The 22242-nt window shown below is 44.6% G+C and overlaps 1 protein-coding gene across 1 annotated transcript in view; it reads left to right on the top strand.

Annotated features, from left to right (window-relative positions):
* b4galnt4a (beta-1,4-N-acetyl-galactosaminyl transferase 4a) overlaps positions 1-21918 on the top strand; it is a 185358-nt gene extending 163440 nt beyond the window's left edge. The window contains exons 9-20 of the mRNA XM_033635150.2: positions 9287-9353; positions 11788-11952; positions 12278-12387; positions 12890-12990; positions 13260-13333; positions 13433-14990; positions 15471-15850; positions 16444-16597; positions 17661-17733; positions 18443-18596; positions 18884-19010; positions 20225-21918. Coding sequence (XP_033491041.1) covers positions 9287-9353; positions 11788-11952; positions 12278-12387; positions 12890-12990; positions 13260-13333; positions 13433-14990; positions 15471-15850; positions 16444-16597; positions 17661-17733; positions 18443-18596; positions 18884-19010; positions 20225-20339 — 3078 coding nt within the window. The 3' untranslated portion in view covers positions 20340-21918. The remainder of the gene's footprint in view (positions 1-9286; positions 9354-11787; positions 11953-12277; positions 12388-12889; positions 12991-13259; positions 13334-13432; positions 14991-15470; positions 15851-16443; positions 16598-17660; positions 17734-18442; positions 18597-18883; positions 19011-20224) is intronic.
* Positions 21919-22242: the final 324 nt, after the last annotated feature.

The following is a 22242-nucleotide window of genomic DNA, read 5'->3' as shown; positions in this document are numbered from 1 at the left end:
GAGCACCATCCCACACATGACACACTGTTTTCACATTTAAAAAGAAGCCACGTAGTGTCTCGTCACCTTTTCTCGCTGTGTCCTTACTTTAATGTGCTTACATTATCTTGTATCCTGTCTAAGCAAGTGCCTCTCTGTGCCGCTGGATCTTGCAGACACACTGCTTGTTATCTATGGGGAAAGTGTGATATTTGGAAATTGTGACTTAATTAAATTTTAATAGCCTTGAGCATGTCATTTCTCAGTATGTTGTATTCCTGGTGAGGAATGACCCTAAGATCTTTTTCCCTGTTCGGTAGCTCCAGAGTGCGGTTTTCATGTTCGTTGCACTTTTGGATTCATATTTCATTCAGTAAGTTTTCAAGCAACTTGAATTTAAATAGTAGGACATGCAGGCACACTGGTGTTCATATTCAAGTCAGGTTGAATGTGTCAGATTACATTCTGCTGATGTTTTTTAATCTGCCATTGGCTGCATTAGTGCGATCATATCAAAGCAATTATTAAATGTTCAGTCAGGCCGGTGCTGTTGCGCTCACTTTGTCCAAAGCCATCTATTTTGTCTCAATTTGTATTCACGTCAGGCTGGTTATTGCTGTGTTATCTCGTTCGGAGTAAGCAATATGTTGACCAAAGTACCTGTCATAAGTTTTAGTCATATGGCTGCAGAGCAAAACACAGGATTGTAAGCGGTGCGCAAGGACATTTTTCATGTCATGTGAGTTTCACTTGATTTGAATCTAGTGAGGGTGTTAGTGTGACTAACCGGTTCCCCCTCAGAGCACACAGGGCATCGCTGTAAACGCACGGACTCCGACGTGCCAGTAATTGCTATGGATATTGGGCTCATTTGTCTTTCTGAAACGTCTGGTCTGAGAGACTTTGGCTAATGTATAATTCAACATAGAAAATCAAACACCCCGTCACTGTATCCACCTCCTCATCTCTCTGTGAATACTGTTCCTTCATCCTCAGGCAAGACATGATATGACATGAAAAACAAGCCACTGTTTTCATGTCACCGTGACAGGGAATGGAGAGTGGCATTTATCCTCTAGCATTTAAGTGTTTAGCTCTGTTCAGATGTCAGTTGAAATAAGAGCATAATCAGTCAGGAGCTTTATGTCCTTGTTTCCACACTGTAGTTTTTGGTGAGCATTTTTTTTCCCCCTTTTTGGTCAGGTGCTTTTTTGGCTCTTCTTTGCTGTCTGCGTCCTTGTCAACTTTCATTGTATGAAGGTTCTACATCAGTATCAGCGAAGCATCAAAAGCACCCGCAGTCATTTGTGTCTTCTGTGCTGTGTTAGGGGGGGTATCTGTTGAGAGCCTGTCAGGAGTCTCTCCTTGATGCTCTGCTGCCAGGCGCCTGTCAGTGGGCAGCACCATAGCTTTGCGCTACAGACTTTCCATTACTGCCAAAGTTAAAATTCACTCTTAGTTTCTCTCCCTACCAAAGCTGTCATAACTTTTCTTGCATCCCATCGGTAAGTGGAACTTTTTCTTGTCATTGCTTGTCATCTTACATATTGTATCCGTGTTCCTGAGAAACAAATGTATCACTATTTAAAGCTGGATTGCAGGGCTTTTACATATAAATGAACGTCTGTTACATTCAGGCCCCTGCCAAACAAGTTTATATAATGCTGATTAAGCCCATCGCTGCCAGGGAAAGCTCTCTGTATTCTGCAGTATACCAGCGTTGTGGTGTCCAGTTTCTGTAGCTTTACTGCTCTGGTGCACCGAAAGTGATGTTTTACGTCAACCAGCCAGAGCTAAAGGGGGAAAGAAGGGGAGAGAGACCACAGCGACAAAGCAGGAGCTAAGGGTATGACGAAAGCTACCGTGAACAATTTTAAGAAGCGTCCAAGAAAGTTTTCTAATGAAAAAGAAACTTGGTGTTCAGAGGAAGAATTAAAGTAAAAAGACTGGTAAGTAAAAACAAAAAAGACTTGAAGAGAGCGCTCCGGGGAGCAGGAAAGATGGAGTGAGCTCACCTGCAGGGAGATGTCACGAGCCTGCATCAACATTGTTTGTGTAATTACTCCCACTGCCAGAGGGGGGAGATAGAAGTTCCACACTCCAGCTTTAAAATCAGGTGTTAAGATATATTTCTTTAATCCCTGGGGGGAAATTCCATTTTTTCACTCTGCTGTCACATACACACAGGCCTGAAATACACACATGCACAAACAGGACCTACACATGCATGAAATGGAGAGATGTCATGGTGAGGAGGCCACTGAGTTAAACACTGAGTTGAACCACCAGCTATATCTAAGAAGACCATGTCTACTGAAATATTAATACTTTTCCACATTGTTTGTCCAGTAAAAAGCAACATGCCCAAAATGGACAGTGGAGGTTGCATTGAAGCTCAGGCCTCTAGTTTCACAGACCAGGCGGGCGAGGCGGAGGCGCAGCGCACCTGCGCTTCGCCAACTGGGTGTGGCCAGGCAGATTTTGCAAGTTTGGCACACCGTGCGTGCTGGTGCAGCTACTCCTCTTTCCCACCTCTGTCTCTCCTACCTGCGCAAGTCGGAAAGAGGGAGGAGAGAAGGTGTGGAGTGGGTTTTACACACATCACACCAATCAAATGAGCCCCTCTCCTCGCCCTTAAATGCGCCACGCGAAGGTGTAATGAGAGTTTACTCAATTCACCATGGCAGAAGAGAGCAGCAGCGTCAGACGGCCAAACTTCTCCCAGGAGGAAACTGATGTTTTGGTCCGGGAGGTCCAAGCTCGCAGTATCCAAATATACGGAACTGCGAGCAGACCTCCACGGGCTGATGATGCAAAGGTAGCCTGGGAGGAGGTCACCACCATTGTAAATCAATGTTGCGTTTTTCTCGTGCGCGCGCGCTCTCTCTCTTTCTCTCTCGCAGTCTCACTCTGTTTCTTTTCTTTTGACTTTTCTAAGATGACAGTGCTGAATATATACTCCCTATCTGATGCTGTGGCTGTTTGTGGTTGGCTGAGAGGGATGTGAACTCATTAGTTTGCAGATGTGTTAATCAAATCAGGTTGGGTTTCCACTACGCGTGCCAAACGTGCCAAACGGTGCCAATCCCCTTTGATCTGACGTAAGATGTGACGGGACAGTCGATATAGAGATACATTTATGTGCTGATTGCAGATAGTTGCATTGAATAGTGGTTTTTGTGGGTATTTATGTTATTGTTAATGTGCCTGATATTCTGTAAACCTGCCTGTGAGGTTTTGGTGACGTGTGCGCACTGTCCACCGGTCAGCCAAACTTCGGCTTTCACCGGCTGCGCTCCGCCTGCGCTGACAGTAGACCTGGTTTCAGCTGGCGAGCTTTTAGCACACCTTTGGCGAAGTCTTTTGGCACGAAACTGTCATTGTGCCAAGATGGATCTGTCGACACCTCCCCCTGCTGCTCTGCCACACCCATCTCAGCGCACCTCGGTCTGCCAAACTACCAAACTGAGCGTGCCTCGGGTTGCGCTGCTCGAAACTAGCTCTGTGCGGGGTTCGCCACTCTGCGCCGCGCCGGGAAACTAGAGGCCTCAGTCTGCCAGAAGTGGTCATCTGGTAACCCCATAAACATGACAAGGAATTGTATTCCAGGAATCCAATGTAAAACCATAATGTGTGTTTTAGACTTCAGTTTTTGGAGATAATTAACATAATTAGCTTTAAAGTTGCTGGACAGAACCAGGCAAGCTGTTTCCAGTCTGTATGCTAAACTAAGCTAAGCTAAGCTAAGCTAACCAGCTGCTGGAAATAGCTCATATTTATCGCACAGACATGAGAGTGCTATCAGTCTTTCTCATATAACTCTCTTCACACATCTTTATATAACACTGCATTAGACAGGAGACAGCCACTGGTCATCAATCCTATAAATTGTTGCTACACTATGTTGCTATGTATATGGATGAGAATAGAATAAACGATGCTACTTTCCCCTAAACCTAACCAAAGGAGACAAAGAGACAAACACTCAAAGGTTATTAATGTGCTCTCATTAGCTTGTTAGCTGTCACTTTGTCTTTTCGCACCACGACTACAGGACATAATTCTTGGCTTGTTAGGAGGATGTCATTCTCAATGAAGTCACCATTTCTCCGGCCGAACAGTTGTCTGGCAACAGAAACACAAAGACGGGTCAGCGAGAGTGCTTGCGCTGTGTTCTACTTTTCATTTAAACTCAAAATGAGTGATCACAGACTAAATGGCGGTTGACGGAAAGTTTATAAGACTTAATAACTGTTCTGGCAATAGAGAGAAGTGTGTCTCTTTCACTCACCTCAGTAACAAACAAGCTTCACACTATTTGTGTCCTGTCATTGTTTTGCACCTTGGCAGAGAGACTGAGAGAGGCTGAGTGGTATTTAGTGGACTTAATGTGAACTTTCAAAGCGCTACGTCCACAGAGATCAATCACATGATGTGTTTGAGAAGGATTACAACAACACATTTTGTCAAAAATGAGCTAAATGTGTCAAACTCTGCAAGGCTCTCAACTCAAAGCCCCAAAGTCCTTTTAGGATTTTCTGTGATTTTTACCTCATTGGTACTTTGGGGTATGCAGGAGTCCATTTGCAGTCTTTTTCTTTCTCTGTCTAATATGTCTTCTTTCTCTTCTCTTTCTCCATCCACTCTCCATGACTGAAACATAACTTTGAGAACAAAAAATCCTTCCTGAGGCAATGTTGATCTCTTCTATCCGTTATCTAGACTTCGCCCATTTCTCAATATCCTTTGTCCGTCTGCACCTGTTTTTATAGATCATTCTGTCGCCCAGTACTTTCAAGCTTCCCTGTCTATGGCTCTCAACCTCAGCCCCATTCAGTCCTACTGAAGATCTTCATTTTTAAGGTTTGGTCACAGAAACTATAAAGTTGTAGGTTTACCAAAGGCTAAGTCGTTTCCAAAAAAGCTTGGCACTGCAGTTTTTAGCAGCCATTACTCAAACAGGGGTAAATAATGCATTTGTTGAGGACTATTTTTAGCCATGGATTGATACACATTTGGTGTGCTTAGCGACTACTGTAATCGACTCAAAGTAAAGGTTAATGCTAGAATGGATGGTCCAGAGGAACAAGTGAGGGACTGTCAGAAACTACGCTGTTGTGATTGGTTGTTTTGCTGCGAGGGAATCGATGACGTAAGATGTCTGCGTGAGGCAGTGTGAGAGTGCTGATTCTGACAGCCACAAAACTTTTTCTGCCATCATCGCATCTCAGCAATATGCATTTCGTCCAAAGCTTCACATCCAGGGGTATGTGGAAACTGGAGGAAAGCCGACAGAGGGCCCTCGGCTGTGGGCACGGACCCACTGACCTCCCGCCAGTTCTCTGGCAGTGGAGCAGAGCACAGCCTGGGTTTGTGGAGCTTGCTGGAGGCTGCTTAGGGGCCGTTGGATCGAGCCAGGCGGCTGAGAGTCAAGCCAGGTCCTGCTGAGCATGCTGGAGGCTTTACAGGAGCTGGAGAGGCAGTCATAGCGGGTGAGAGGAAAGCCAGGGCCTGCAGAGCATGTTGGAGAACCTGAGGTAGAGGTCTGTGCCCTTGGCTGAGTGCCTGCTGTCGGTTGCTCTCCGGTGTCCATGCACCCCTGGATGTGGAGCTTACAACATACGCTGCGGGGTCTTCTCTCACCGGCCATGACTGCCTCTCTGGCCTCGGTAAATCCTCCAGATTTTCAGAAACAAAACATATATGACAAGTTGATAAATATGATTTTTTTTGTTATCAATTAAACCAACCAGGCCCTGGCTTTCCTCTCACCCACCATAACTGCCTCTCCGGCCCTGCCTGGCTCTATCCCACAGCCCCTAAGAAGCCTCCAAGCCCCACTGATCCAAGCTGTGCTCTGCTTCTCCGCCAGAGAACCAGAGGGAGGGTGGGAGCTCAGCGGGGTCCTTGCCCACGGCTGTTGGCCCTCTGTCGGCTTTCCTACAGCATCTACATACCCCTGGATGTGAAGCCGTGGACTTTGTCACTTTTTCCTGGAGATTTTGTGCCCCGCTCTCCGAACGTTTGTTTGCTGTCATGGGATGAATGTTTCCGCTCTAGCCACTAGTCACAGCACAGTAGGGCTGGACAAGTCCCTCTGGGCTATCCATTCTATCGCCAACCCAAAATAAACTATAGTGGCTTTCCTCATTGTATGAAGGAACATGTCATCCAGTGCAAATATGTTGCTCATTACTGTGTCTGTATAGGTTTATATCAGACTTTGGCTACACAGGCGCACTTGCATAACACTGTTTTGGTCTTTTCACTGGCATTTTCACAATAAGAAAAAAAATAAATTGCTTGTCATGTCCTTCAGTGATGCATAGTCCCCAATATTTGGAAAGTGTCTCATGGGGTGACTGCAGTGACCTTAGACACTATGATACAATTTCCCGTCGAACTATCATTGTAACCGTAGAGAGGATGCTCTTCTAAATGGCCGTGCAAGCTCATCCAACCTTCCTTGTTTAAATAAAGGTTAAATAAAGGTTAAATAAATAAATAACAACAGTGTAGTCCCAGTCTCCTCCTGCCTTTTCCCCTCGGGCAGGTGTCGTCAGGCTTGTTAACATCTGTCTTGTTCTGCTGTCCTCTCTGCTGGTGACTTCTGTTACCACTCTACCAATTTGGGCCCTAAAGCCAGGTGTGCGTGAGTGAGACAGAGAAAGAGAGAGACAACAGATAGAAAGTGCGCAGTGAACCTGTCTGTCCTGGACTGAACAAATGACCAAGGACAACAGCTGGACAGTGTGATTCACCTTCCTTCCATTTATTACCTAGAAATTTCAGGAGTGCGAGAGCACTAAATGGAAGTGTTTACTTTCTGTTAATCTTATCGCGCCTGAAATTTAAATTGATTTTTACATAAACTGGGAAAGGTCAGGTAGTTTCATGATGTCATTACTTCTTAGGTGTCACGCTAACAAAACAACTTCATATCCGTAGTGCCTTAGGCTTCGGAGCAGCCGATTGAATTGAAGGAAACAAACACAACAGCAGCCAGCAGTCAGCTCTCTCGGAAGCAATAAACTCCTAATCATTGAGGAATAAAAAATAACCTGTGCCTGATGGAAACAGAAGCATGTGTGTGTATGTGTGTGTAAGCTGTAATGAGTACTATATGTGTGTAACTCCAGCGGGCATCGAACCACACACTGAGTTGGAGCAACACCCACTTTGGCCAGCTGAATGAAAACAATATCAAACCCTCATATGTCACCGGGTGGTCCAGGAATGATGAAACGTGATGAAACAACACTGCTGGCTGCCCGCTGCCATTTTGCTCTGCGATTGGTACTTTTTATTATTTCCCCTTGGATATTGATTTTCTTTCCCCTCTGTTGAACTCGTGGGGCCAGCAAGCAAGCCTCTGCCTCTTCCTGCTGCTCCCTGTCAACACTATTTCACAGAGGATGCACCCGTACGCACCTACATTCACACACACACACATAAAAAATGCTGTATGTAGGTGAACATATAAGGGGCGCATGCAAACACACATCTAGTTGCACACCAGGTCAATACCCTCCTTGGAGGAATTAATGAGAGAATCAATGGTGCCCGACAATGAACAGGAGGAGTTCCCACAAAGCTTTGAATAGGCCCACATGCACACATGCAGCTGAAACACAGCAAATCACGAGTCAAAGCGTCAGCAGTAACTGATTCTCATTTGAAATTTAGCAAAAAACATGCTTTATTTAGAGTCCCCATGGAATGAGAAATTAATTTTCCCAGTTTTAATCCTGTGTCTCTGTGTTAATTGATCGTTTATCTCTTGTTACATGCCAAATACGTGTCAGAAAATCAGTACCAGAGTATTTTTTTTAATTAAAACCCCATTTGTCAAACCAGGTAAAACACTTTCAAATGTATGATGACTCATCCTGCACTTAGGGGCCTTTACAAAAGTTCATCCAATCAAATGAGACGTTGGGAGACTAGCTAGCCAGACTGTTCACATAAAACCGCATTTAACAATTTGAGGGTTGGAGTAGCTAAGAGAGCAATGTGACAATAGATCGGAGGAGGTGTGTGTTTGGAGGTCAGTGAACACGTTCGTTTTAATTTCCAGTAACAGTGTGCTGGAGGTCGAATTCATTCATCTCTCCCTCATCTTCCTCCTGATCTAACAGTGTGTGTGATCGTGCTAAACTCTAAGAGCTAAAGGCGCGCTAACTTCTTTTTCACATTGACTTTAAAGTTGCATTTCTTTGCAGACAAAGAGTGTGTTTTAAAATTCAAGCCACATTCTTGATGGTTTAACACTCTGACTTTTGTTTTTTTTTAGTGTGATTACACTGCTAGTAAAACTTATCCTCTAGAGTTCCAACTCATACGTTGTCTCCACTTTTTATGCCCTTCCTTGAGTCGGGCTTTGACAGCCGTCTCCCTCGACCTTGAGGACAATCACCCTGAAATAATGACACGACGCTGAAGCCTTGGGTGGCCCCGCTGAGCTGCGCCCTGCTGCTGCTCAGCATGATGTCACACCGTGTCCTTGTTTGTTGTTCTTTTATATGTGCTCTTGTTTTGGATATGAGCGTCTCTATGTTCAGGTGTCAGCATTGGGTGTGAAGGAGGAGCATACGATATGGATTTTGTACAAAACAAATGCTGGATTGGGCTTTTCAGGTGTCGGCAATTGGTGCTACAAGAAAAACAACATCTGATATAGTAAATGTGTGTGTGTGTGTTTGTGTACACATGTGGAGGCATTTGCATGAGCCTAAGGAAGGTGTTTATATTTGTATTCTCAACCCGAGGGTTGGAAAATGACCTGTCTCCTGTGATTATATCCTGGGTAACCAGAAGTGACGTGGTAATTGTGAAATCTATTTAAAAGAATTGTAGCTTCTCTCTCTTGCTTTATTTCTCTCGCTGTTCCTCACTCTGTTTTCAAGTCATTACTAGATCTTCCTCTTCACACCTCCTTGTCACCATCTTATCCTACGGCTCTGTTCTCGCTCTGCTCATGGTCTATTTTCTCTGATTTTTTTCTTCTTGTTTGCTCACTCCTCCCTCCTTCCTTACCCCTCATGGCCTCACGTTTCTTGTTCCCTGTTCATGTGCCACACTTTTTTTCCCTCTTCTCTCTCTCCGACTAAGTGTGTTTATACAAAAACCCAGCATCAGATCGATCCTGTGATGTCGCTAAGATCAATAACACCGGGAGTGTCACAGTTTGGCCTGCAAAACAGTGACAGACGATTTCTGCTCACCTTATACTTTCCACATGTTGACATTCAGTTTTCTCCTCTCACTCAATCCCCTTTTCTCTCTCCATCTCTGCTTTCACACACAGTGGCGTCCCTTCCTCCCCGGTCTGAAATATGAAGTGATAGACTCGGCCTACATCTCCCTGTACACAGGTAAGAGCTATTCTGCCCTGCTGATGCATTGCATGGAAAGCTTTTCTGTCATCTTGTCTTAGAAATAAAATAAATTTCATGATGAATTTTATGTGTAGAAGTTTTCCGATGCTTATGGCTAAGAAACACATGGGACTTTAAAATGATGGGAAAAATATTGCTTTCTCTTTTCCGTTTCTAGTCTTTTCGTTTAGCTGAGAGCTTGTCGAACAGGAATAGGAAATAAAAACAACTTCATTAGTCTAGTCTGGTATCGATCAGGAGTTTAATGTCACAGAATCAGCCTTTTTTTGAACCAAGATATGCTTCTCTCTTGTCTCTCAAACAAACCCACATTTATTGTTTTGGTTTCAGTGAGGGCTTAAAATCAATATTCTCTCTTATCTTGTATTAAGTTTCTCCTCATAGAGAAGCTGCAGATTGTCGCATTGAGAGCATGGCATGTCCTCTCTGTGTGGGGCCAAAGAGAGGCTACAGAACCTAATAGATGCTCTATTTTTCTCTATGGGTGTCACTGGTAGCAGAGATGAGAGCAGTAGCTCCGGAGTAGATGTCTAGCCTCTATAGTTCCAAGAATAGCAGTGTGTCACAGGGATGCGGTATCGTTAACAAGGGAAAATGCCAGCTGCACAGAGGAGTTGTCATTTTAGGCAAAGCTGCAGGTTGCTAGGGATGTATGCCGCCTTGTTGATGACCGGCAGGGAAGAAGGAGGCCTTGTGCAGTATATGAGATCACCTGCTGGATTCAAACATTACCATCTCCTCATCTGTCTCCCTCCCAGCCATCCATCCATACCTACTCCTCCCTTTATGTCATGCTCTCTATCCTGCTGGGTTTCTCCATTTTCTCACAGTGGAAAGTGTTTGACATTCATTCCCATTTCACAGAGACATCGTAAGCTTTCCCAGTGATACTTGTCCTCTGTGTTTTTCAGTTTCATTAGGTCTCTGATTGGCTTTCAATTAGCATCATTGTGCATTCTGCGGTTGAAGCGGTAAGGGTATCATTTTTTAGTTCATGCCCAAACTATGAGCCTCATTCTCGTCACTTCAACAACTTGTCTTTCACCGAGTTGCTACCAGTTGCTAAGAGATGGGTGGCTCACATTCAGTCAGATTGTTCAAATATTGTACATCCATGAATAATTTGACACGAGAGAGCCCCAAAAGTGATCCTGAACTAACTTTTTCAGCTCATACCCACTCTCTGAAAAACTAGGAATAATTGTGCCAAACAGATGGAGTGCATTTGTTTGACTGTCTGTGTAAGCACTTAAACTTATCTCGCAAACTTTTAAGTGATTATCGAACATATCCAGAATGTTGTATCTCATCTGGATGGTTTTCTCAACATCCATCTTTGTGGTCATAATAATCCTGCTGACCCAAAACAGTGTAACTCTATGTTATTGAATTTTGTACAAATTAAAAGGTCATTTATGTCCGCATTATTGTTTATAATACATAACAGTTTAATTTGCAAGGCAGTTCAATACAGCTCCATAACAACTTCTCATGGGTTCAAGCCAAATGCATCACTTTAGTGGTGTGATAATACTTTTTCGCCTCAAAATCAGCGAAAATGCACATAAAAGCGCAACGCAGATGGTAGCTGTTAATGGATTTACACCATCACACATGCATACAAATTTACTACAGAGACCAGGAAATTCAGATAAGCACAAAACTATAAATGGTTCCATTATTTGTGTGGTAGTACCACGTGGAAAAGGTCTCAATACCTGTGCCATTTATATTACAACAAAACTACATCTGTGCAATATGACAGAAGCGAATCAAAAGGAGGCGAAGAGTTCTGTTGTTTACTTCATTTGCGTGCTTGTTTCGAGGGTGTCTGTAACATAGATAATTAGTTAGTCTTGGCAAGGCTTGTGTACAGTGTAAACCAGGTATGTGATCAACAGATGTCTTATTGTTAGAAGAAAGGAAGTCTGAAAAGAAGCTTTCTCTGTGTAGCCTGTGCACACGGAAAGACACGCACACACACCGAATGTGCACACTCCACCCTCTGGAGGATAAAAATGATGCTGACCACCCTGTTAATTATAAAGTATTTCTCCCATCAGGCCTTGCTCCTGACATGCCATTAATCACAGATGCTCTCTCCTCCTCCCCTGCTATCGATTGGTATAATTATGACTCTGCTCTGCTCTGTATTTGTTTTCTTCCAACTTGTTTCTGATCCTCTCACTTCAGCTTTTGTTTGTGGTCTGTCCTCCTCTTCCTCTTCTTCCTTTTGTTTCCTTTCTCCCCGCTGCTCTTTCTGTCGTCTTTGTCCCCATTCTCCACCTCCTCGTGATGGGTAAAGATTTATGAGTGTGACACAAATAACGGGCATGATATTGTCTTTTATTAAGATACTGGCCTCACTCCTTCTTCTGCACCACCTCTGCTGCCTGTGTGTATTTTTCAGACGAGTCCAATCTGAAGATGAACAGCGTGGACCACATCCCCCAGACCTTGGCCAGTCACATCCGTCTCCCAGAGGAGGCTCAGCCCCAGGGTCTGGAGGGAGGCAGCGTCATGCAGCACGGAGCGGATATGCTGAAGCCAGACCCCAGGGACACCTTCTACAGCAGTAAATCTGCCAGTCATCGTTTCAGGCTGCCCGCTATTTTTCTGTCCTCATGCTGATTTTCTTGCCTGTCATTTTCTCTAACTGACTGATGATGACAGTCTGAATGCAGCTGAACTGACAGCCAGCGAGACTGTGAGCCAGTCAGTCATTTCATCTGGTTGGCTGTATTCCATTTTTTGTTTGCTTTGCCTCCTTGTTTTGTCTTTGCCTTGATCATCTCGCAGCTGTCTGCCTCTGAAGTCTGTTGAAACTAGAATTCCATATACATATTTGTTTATGCCTGATGTCTAATATTCACCTCCCCTTCTTTCTTCTCTCTCCTCAGCTCCGATGATCGACCCCTCCCGACTGGAAAATGTTCTTCCGGCCTGTCTCTACTCTCCAACCTATGTAGTCAAAGATTTTCCTATCGCCAGATACCAGGGCCTGCAATTTGTAAGTCATCTTTCCATCACTTTTCCTCTAGATTGCGAAAAGACCTGCCACTAGGGTCATAAGAAATGCATCTAATTATGGCAGTAATCTGTTAATCTGCTGAAAAAGTATCTCCATAGCGTAATATTTAGCTCAGCTGAGAACAGAAGGGCAGAGAAGCTAAGTCCATGCTGGCTTGGAAATTACATCTCTCCCTTTGTATCAAAACATATAAAGGAAGCTGGTAGTGTTGAGCGCTGCTTCCCCCTTTAGGACAACAGGAGTTACTGCAGCAGCTGCAGAGATAAGTGATAAGCTGAAAAAGAGAGCCAAGAAAACGCAGCAGATCTATTTTAGATTTGACAGAAGTCACCCCCAACAAAATAAGGCATTATGTAGAGTAAGTGATTGAATGCTGGTGTTAATCTAATCTTGACAGTGTGCCGCTTAATGAGAATGAACTCCTTGTATCAGTGTGTTCTGGGGTCATTGCATTTTTGATTGACATTTGACTTTCCATTAGGTCTATCTGTCCTTCGTTTACCCCAATGACTTCACTCGTCTCACCCACATGGAGCGAGAGAACAAGTGTTTCTACAGAGAGTCCCCTATCTACTTGGAGAAGTAAGGACATTATTGCTTTTATCTCTCAGAGAGCAAAGGGAACATTTGTCTCTGTCTTGCATATATGAGCGAGTACACTGATTATGCAGAATGACTGCTCAAGTGTCTGTGAGTTGGATGGCAGTGATTCATGCGACCTCTCACCAAGAGATTAAGTTTATTATGCTGCAAGGCACGTTGAAACTTCAACCTTCTTTTAATGCGTGTGGCTGTGTGTTAATATGTGTGTGTGTGTGTGTGTGTGTGTCGCCTCCTCTTGCGTCTGCCAGGTTTGGTTTCTACAAATATATGAAGATGGATGAGGAGGAAGATGACAGACCGTTCTTCTTCCCTAACCCAGATGGTAACTAATAATGAATCGAGGCACACTCATGCATGCAGTCACATGTATATACACACACATGTGCACACCATTTCAACTTTGTGTCCTTCATGTCTCCAGATTTCCTAGAGGAAGAGGAGGTGGTGGATGTAGAGGACGAGGCAGAGATTGTTGGCACACAGTCCCCCAAAAAGCCTTCTCATCCCAGCCAGACCAGCCACACCTCCAATCCCTCCCATCAGCACTCAAAGCCTGCTCCAACACCAGCTGGCAGAGAAGGGGAAGAAGAGGAGGAGGACCCTGATGAGGAGGAGGAGGGAGCAGTCAACAGTATCATACGCCACAGAGAAAGGAGACACTTTCCTCGCAGAGATGGACAGATGGGTAGGGATTTGGACAGAGACTGGGGAAGAGATCATACAAACATGAGACAAAATGCCAGGAAGGGACTTGAAGAGCCCCAACCCAGGGTGCTTCAGCCTGACATGGACAGCGTGGTCCGGGGTCGCTCCTTGTCTTGGATCCGTACAGGTCCAGCAGAGTTGAGCCCTGGCAGGAAAGGAGGGGCAGCAGGTGGTGGAGGAGGAGGAGGAGGAGGAGAGAAGGGAGTTGAAACTCCTCCTAAACTGAGCAAGTCTTCACTCCTTTTCCCCCAGAAGTCCTCCCTCTCTGCCCTTGCCAGCCGAGCCAAGCAGATCCTCAGCAATTCCGCCCATAGCAACAACTTCCACGATAACAACAACAACAACAAGCTTGCTGGAAACAAGAAGGAGAAGAGGGAGGAGAACAAGATCTACATCACCAGGCCTCGACCTGCCAAGGAGCGAGAGAGGGACAGAGAGAGGGAGCGGGAGCAGCGTCGAGAGCGGAGGGAGGAGAGGGCTTCTCGCCATCCTCGAGAGGTGTTCCCGGGGGTCTTTCTGTACCAAACTGGAAAGACCACAAGGCTGGTAAACCTGGGTGCTAAAGGACATGCTGGGGGAAGCATAACAGGAGGAAGGAGTCTTGTTAGTGCCCCTCAGCTCTGGCCCAACCCCCCCACAAAAGAAGGTAAGACATCTCCTCAAAATGGAAGCATCAGCATACAGAATGAAAGTGTACAGAAGTCTGGCAGCAGGGCGGCAGGTGAGAACCATCCAGAGAAAAGCAAGAGGAAAGGGGAGCATTGGGATTTGAAGACTACTATCACTGCTGATGTACCCAGCAAAGGTGACCTGTTAACCCCACTTTCCCATCATCAAGATCCCCCTCCAGTTACCCAGCAAAGGTTAAACGCCACAGAAAACACACTCCAAGGTCAAACACGAGTCACCTCTTACCTCAGGACCTCTGAGATCACAGAGTCCCAGCAGCAGCCGGATCCGGACCCCAACCCGGCAGAGCTCGACCAGGATACAAACCGCTCTAATCCTGACGCCGACCCCGATCCCGAGCCAGAACCAGAGGAGGGCGAGATGTCGGACTACAGCTACGAGGAGGTCGAGGCTCGGCCAGGTTGGGCAGAGGAAAGCATCAATTGGCAGAGGACCTTCTCAGTCAACCCGATGGACTTTGAGCTGCTGCGCTCTGACTGGAATGACCTTCGCTGCAACGTGTCGGGTAACCTCCAGCTGGCAGAGAGTGAGGTGGTGGACGTGCTGGCACAGTACATGGAGAAACTCAACGAACGCAACGGAGGGTGAGATAAAAAGCGGGAGGGAGTAGGGATGGTGTGAGAGTAAAAGAGGGCTTATGTTTGCCTGCAACATTCTAAGTTCAAATGTGGTTTCTTTTGCTAATCATTATGTGAAGCAAGAAGTAATTTCACTGAGAACATATTGGTCATGCCCCGATGCTTTGACTTCATGTTAGGAGTCCTCTATGTGCTGATTAACATTTTCTGCAGCAGTGCTTAAAAACCTTGATTGTTATTTGTGTAAAGTAGCTTGGTCTGTTTTCATTTTCCTCCCAAATCACACCATGCCGACTTCACTCGCCGCTTCAGTAGCCACATTTTTTAAGTGGTCTGCTTACAGTCAAACAATAATTAATCCAGTTGTGAGAGTGATATGAGAAGTAGTGTTTTGTATTTCCATAGCCCCCCTTTCTTTTATATTATATTCCAGAGCGTGTACCCATCTGTGCTTTCTTGAGCTTTTTTTTCCTGCCTCTGCTCCAGGATCTACACCCTGCTGAGGATCGTCAACGTTGAGAAGCGGCGCGATTCAGCGAGAGGGAACCGTTACTTGGTGGAGCTGGAGCTAATGGAGAGAGGCCGCAGCGTGGTGCGTCTGTCAGAATACATTTACCTGCTGCTCCACCGCAGCAGGCAGGGAGAGGAAAGTCTAGAGAACACTGACTTTGCCCCGGCCTCTGCACCCGCTTCGGCTCCGTCTGCTGCCACGTCCAGCCTCATCACTCCGCCGCCCCCTCCCTCCACGAGGTCCCCCGCCCGGCCCGGAGCGACCCCCTGGAGCACTGCCTATGCTAAGCCTCTGCTCTGCCAGCCAGTCATGCTACAGTGGAGGAGAGATGTCATGGTGCACTTTGTGGTACCAGGTCAGTCAAAAGGGGGACCTAGATAACTTTCAAAACTGAAATAGTGGTACAAAAGCAACTGTCATATTAATGCTGCATTCACATGGAATCAGGGAGACAGCAGATGGCAAACTGGATATCGCTAGGCAAGACCAGTAGCAAATACAGGGCAATGTAGCGGTAGACAGCATAGCTTTCTAAAGTTAAAATATTTAGACTTTTTGCCGTCCTCTGTGACTGAATTAACAACAGATTTGACATAGCTTCTTCACACAAGACAAAAACACAGTCCATCTGGTCAACTACTGGTCATTACTAGGAAAATAACATAAAATAATAAACACAAAATGATTTTACTTAATATAATTTATTCCATTATTCTAAACAATATGGCATCAGCATTGCAACATATGGTCATGCATGTTTGTTGTCCTGCCATTCCGTCATACTGTATATTTGTTTTTCCCTTACTGTCCAGGTGTTGTTCTATTCTGTGCACACAACAAATATACATCATGAAAGGAAAAGGAGAATCGCTTCTTTCATATTTCTTGTTTTATTTTGTTTTCCTAACTTGCTATCTACTCTTTTCTACCATTCTTACTTCCCTTCAGTGAAAAACCAGGCTCGCTGGGTACAGCAGTTTATCTCCGACATGGAGAATCTTCATCGCCAGACAAAGGATGACAATTTCAGCATCATCATTGTCGACTTTGAGAGCGAAGACATGGACGTGGAGCAGGCACTAAGAGAGAGCACTGTGCCAAGGTGTGTGTGTGCATCACAATCAGCCACCTAATATGAGTTTAAAGGTCCAGTGTGAACGATCTAGGGGGATTTATTGGCAGAAATGGAATATGATTTATTAAGCATATTTTCTTTAGTGTATAATCACCTGAAAATAAGAATCATTGTGTTTTTTGTTGCCCTAGAATGTTTCATTTATATTAATAAAGGGAGCAGGCCCTCGCCCACTGAGATTGCCATGTTAAACCACCATGTTTCTACAGTAACCCAGAACGGACAAACCAAACACTGTCTCTAGATAGGGCCATTCATGTTTTTGCATTTTTGTGTCAGCCACCATAGTAACAAGGCCTTCTGCAACGAGCAGCGTTGAAAAAACAACAACTTTTTAAACATGAAACTGCTTTATTCAGTGTTTTTACAGGTTTAAATCACCAGGTCAGTTTGTTTCAGAGAGGAAGAGACCTCTACGGATAGTTCAGCTCCCTGTAAAAACCTCTTGAAAGTCTGGGTCATAAGTTATCAGACAAAAATGAGGAGTACAAATTAGCAGGTGCTAGGCTAACGGCCTGTTTGTAACATGGCAAACAGCATCAGAGAAACACTGATTTGTTCCATGAAACCGCTTTATTCAGTGTTTTACCGGTTTAAATCATAGGTCCAGTTGTTTTGTTAGCATGGCTTCCGGTAAAAACCTCTTGAATGTCTGGATTTGAAATGCGGTGAGCACACATTGCAGGCGCTGGGCAAGCGAGGTCTGTGAGGTACCAAACAGCATAGAAGAAACACTGATTTGTAACATGAAACTGCTTTATTCAGTGTTTTTACCTGTTTTAGTCCCCTGATTCATTTGTTTTGGAGAGGAAGACACCTCCATGGACAGTTCGGCTCCTGGTAAAAAGCTTTTGAACAAGGAACACAAGGAGAAGTTTCAGCTGGTTGTAATCTGCAATAATCCTAACCAGTAGACGCTACTAAATATCCCTTAAATCTTACATACTGTTCCTTTAAATAAATGTTGAGATGATTTAGAATATTTTCAAGGCTTTCCAAGTGATGTGTGCGCATATTTTTGTTTGAACAGATATGAGTATCTAAGGAGAGAAGGCAACTTCGAGCGCTCAGCCGGACTGCAGATCGGAGTGGACACTATTGAGGTTAGAGAAACAAACATACACACAGAGGCAAGACAACAACGTGAGCTGGCAGGGAAAAAGCCACTCACTGAAGGTCAGCCACTCATACTGACCACATGACCTTTACTGATGGACAGACAGAAAGAACACTCATGCATAATGAATACATCACTGCCACGGCGGTCTGTCACGGGCTGCGAATCTCGCCCTTAACCTCCGAGCTTCCTCCTGCTTCCCTTCGCCCTCTCCCACAGAGCCTGGCTGTGGGTGACAGCGAATCGCTTAGACAGTTAGCTGCATTTCCTCTGTCATGTGTATGCCATAGCTGTCACATCCCTTCGCTTTCGCAGGTTATTTGTGTGCATGTGCCTTTAACGCCGCTCTCTGGCTGTCTCCCTGTCACACACGCGTGCACACCCACCCACAGGGGCGTGGAGCGGCTGGAAATTTGGACAGACGTTGATCTGCCAGTTGAGTGTCAGTGCTGTCACGGTGAGATGACGGGGCCGTCACTCATGTCTGAATGACCTGCAGGCTCTGGAAGTGAAGACAAGCCACTGATGCTGAGCCCAGACTTCTCCACTTTCTTTAATCCTAAAATCCTATATTAGGCGTTACGTGAACATCCAATTGCATGCTCACATTTGCACCAGCTCGTACACAGAGTCACAGATTCAGAGATGATTTCAGTGTAATGAATGTGTACGTGCATGTTTGTTTCCTCTTTCAGGATAGTCACAGCATTGTGTTCCTGTGTGATCTGCACATCCACTTCCCTCTCAACATCTTGGAAAGCATCAGGAAGCACTGCGTGGAGGGACGCCTCGCCTTCGCTCCCATTGTCATGAGACTCGGCTGCGGCAGTTCGCCACATGAGCCTGATGGTAACAAACAACAAAACACACAAGCATTACACGCTTGCAGGCACACGTCTGCGCTTGTACACACTCACGCATTAACATAGTTTAGTTTGACTCGTCACTCAAACTTATTCCCCAGTTCCAGACACTTACTTTGAATTCATAACAGAAAATTTCAATTTACATGCATAATAAAGGCTCTTGCATCAGGAGCACATACTGGTACTTTGTAGGCATCAGATCACAGTTGATGCAACGGTGTGCAATGGGACCAATAGTTCCTTTTAACTTTCTTTTTGTTCTTTCCGCAGGTTACTGGGAGGTGAACGGCTTCGGCCTGTTTGGAATATATAAGTCTGATTTTGATAAGATCGGAGGGATGAACACGGAGGAATTCAAAGACCGCTGGGGTGGAGAGGACTGGGAGCTGCTAGACAGGTAACCCAGCAACAAGCCGACACCATAGCTCCACAATGAATACTATTAAGAGGCTATATAGAGTTCTTGTTTATTTAGACTGTGTCACAAGATGTTGACTCAACTCTATTATGATGTTTAAAGTTGTAGTAAACTTTGCACACTTTTTCATGGTAGTACCAGAAGCTTATACAATCGTGCCCTCCTCCTGTGTATTATAATTCATCACTGTTAAGATACAATATTTATAGATGATACTTGGATTGTCAAACACTTATAAAGTGTATACAGTAAATGTACTCTTTTAAAGCAATAAAGGTGGATAGTGGGTACAACAGCAATAGGTGCTGTATGTGTCAGCCACAAGGTCTTAAAATATTCAGTGTAAGGTATTACCTACATTTACTAACATCAGGAAAGGTTGCTGCTATCGAAATGTGTTGCAATTATGAGCTGAATTTGGGTAAAGGAGAAGCCAGTTATCCCTTATAGACACGTTTTCTCACTTACCTCTTACCTCTTATGCTATGGAGCCATGCAGGTTATCTTGGTTGAATTCAGATTACTGCACTCATCCCCAAGATAACAGGGATGGATATAATTTCATTTTTGGTGCTGATAGCATTGATATTGACTTTTTTCAATGATTTAAATGTCTAGTGTGTATGATTTAGGGGTATCTATAAGCAGAAATGGTGAATAAGATTCATAACTATGTTTTTATAAGTGTATAATCACCTGAAAATAAGAATATTTGTGTTTTTGTTACCTTAGAATGAGCTGTTTATATCTAGATACGGAGCGGGTTCTCTTCCGTGTAGTCCGCCATGTTGTTCTACAGAGCAGACAAACTAGACACTGGCTCTAGATAGGGCCTTACACAGTTTTGCGTTGGCCCCTGTAGTTTTCCTAGCCTGCCACAAGTGACAAGTTTTAGTTTTGCAACTTCACCACTCGACGCCTCTAAATCCTACACATTGGACCTTTAAGCATTACAAACAAAATATTATTCATCTCAGTTGTGTTGGGGTGGGATCATAACCTCAGCAGATGAAACCTAAAACATGTTTAGACCCGACCCAGATGTAAGTTTCTTCAGTATTTTGAACATGATCTAAGAACAGTTGTTAACCCTATTTTCTGCTGATGAAAAAAGCTTGTCACTTCCCTTGCAACCCACTACAATGAAAAGAACCCAGTTTTAACTTAGCATTTCTCCCTCCCATCACCTCTAGGGTACTGCAGAATGGTTTGGAGGTGGAGAGACTACGCTTGAGGAACTTCTTTCACTACTACCACTCCAAACGAGGCATGTGGAACGCCCAAAACAAGAAAACCCCAAAGGGGTAGCGCCCCCCCTGCTGGTCGGAGGATTTCTGAACCTACCTGCAGATCCACTGTGTGTGAGAGAGAGACCTGTGGGAGCTCGCTCACTGCCTGAACTCTGCCTTTTTTTGAAACGGGCTCCTCTCTGGGACGCCCCCGTTTCGCCATTGGCCCCTCTTGTATGCTTGTCTGTATGAGGAAACAGAGTCCAAATCTGAATTGTACAAGCGAGCCGTTTACGCAGATAGACCTGAGTCATCACTTTGCCTCACTGACTGAACTACTGTACAGAGAGAAGAGAGTTATTTTTGTTCTCCTTCTCTCTGTTCTCCTTTTTTTTGGTGCAATGTTTTCAGACAGACTGGGAAAGCAGCTGTTTTTTGTGTGAGTGTGGTTGTGTGTATGCGTGGGTATGTACATATATAGGTGTATGTGGGTGTGTTGCCGCTTGTGTGTGCTCATGGTGACAGGAAGCACCTTTTTCTAACAAGGAGATGTGAAGACAACCTAAGATCTTTTTTTCTAACACGCTCTCACGTGGGAGCCTAATAGAATGTGTGTCAACATGTTATTGAGATAGAGTCAGGCATGGTGGCGTAGATCGAGTAGAGGAACTGTCTTTGGTAAAACACTATTTCTAAATATCAACTACTACACGTTGGATATCATTAATCAGTATGACAGAGGTGCTGAAGTTCTCCTGGTATTACAAAACAAAGAAGGTTTTTTGAATCATGGAAGCCCCCTTTCTGAATCGATACTGACAGATACATCATCTTTATCTCTCTTTCTGTCCCTTCAACTCATTTCTGCCTCTGTCTGTTTCAGTGTCATGCTGATTTGTGCATTTTTATCTGTTGAAGCATCAGTTTTATGTACGACACCCATATTAATGCTAGCTATCGGATATGACTTGATTTTGTTTCATCAACTGGAGTTTGTTCTGCTGTTAATTATTTTTAAGGAGCTCTCATGTGTTCTGACAGTGTGGATGCACTACCATTTAAGGTGCTATTTTCTGTTCTGAAACACTGAATTTGTGAACAGTTTTACACCTGTCAGCTCTACTGACGGTATCCATTCCCTCCACATCTCTAACCTCATTGTCAGCTGTAACAGGAGGGAAGCAGAGGGCGACAACAGCTGTCTGACATCTCATTTTTACACTGTCACACCATTGTATCAAGCATTTTTCAGAGCTGTGAGTTGCATTTTTAGATATTAGAATTTGAGGGATTAAAACGTCGTCTCTCATATTCAAATACAACCGAGACAGGGAAAGGTTAGCTATCGAAAACAGACACTCTTCTTTTAAGCTTGTACACAGCTCCAACAAGAAGGGAGACAAGTTCATGTGTTGGACACGACGTGGTGAGGCATGGCTGTTTCACAAATGTGTGCCTTTTATCAGGGTTTGGCTGCGGGCAGTTTTTAAACTAATGACAGAAGAGGGCAGGGACAGACAGAAATACACAGTTATTTATCAGCAGGCTGTAACGTCACTGTACATTCAGATACACTGTAAAAGAGGGAAATATGGTTTTCTTCAATGGATTACAGATGTTTCAGTGTATTTATTATATTACCTTAGAAGCAGGAAAGAGCGGTCTTTACAAGCTAGTTACCCCGTTAGTGAGAAACACAGAGATGGTAATAATGACTACTGAGTGAAGTCAGGAGGTGCGATGGAGACTCACTGGCAGCTGCAGTCCAGCAGGACCCCACCTGCTCCCATTAGTTTGGCTGGAGGCCGGGCTCTTAATGCCTCTGTTTATGCAACATGGTACTTATATTGATGGGGAGCGGCTGGAGGGCTCAAGGCTGGCTGAACATATATGTGGATGGGAGTTAATGATCTGTTATTGACTACATGATTGTCAAAAATGCCCTCCAAGACCCTTTCTTTGCCTCTACAGGAAAAAAGGTC

This window comes from Epinephelus lanceolatus, chromosome 5 (genome assembly GCF_041903045.1).
Source record: "Epinephelus lanceolatus isolate andai-2023 chromosome 5, ASM4190304v1, whole genome shotgun sequence".
NCBI classification, from domain to species: Eukaryota; Metazoa; Chordata; class Actinopteri; order Perciformes; family Serranidae; genus Epinephelus; species Epinephelus lanceolatus.
This window is presented reverse-complemented; position numbering and strand designations above follow the sequence as displayed.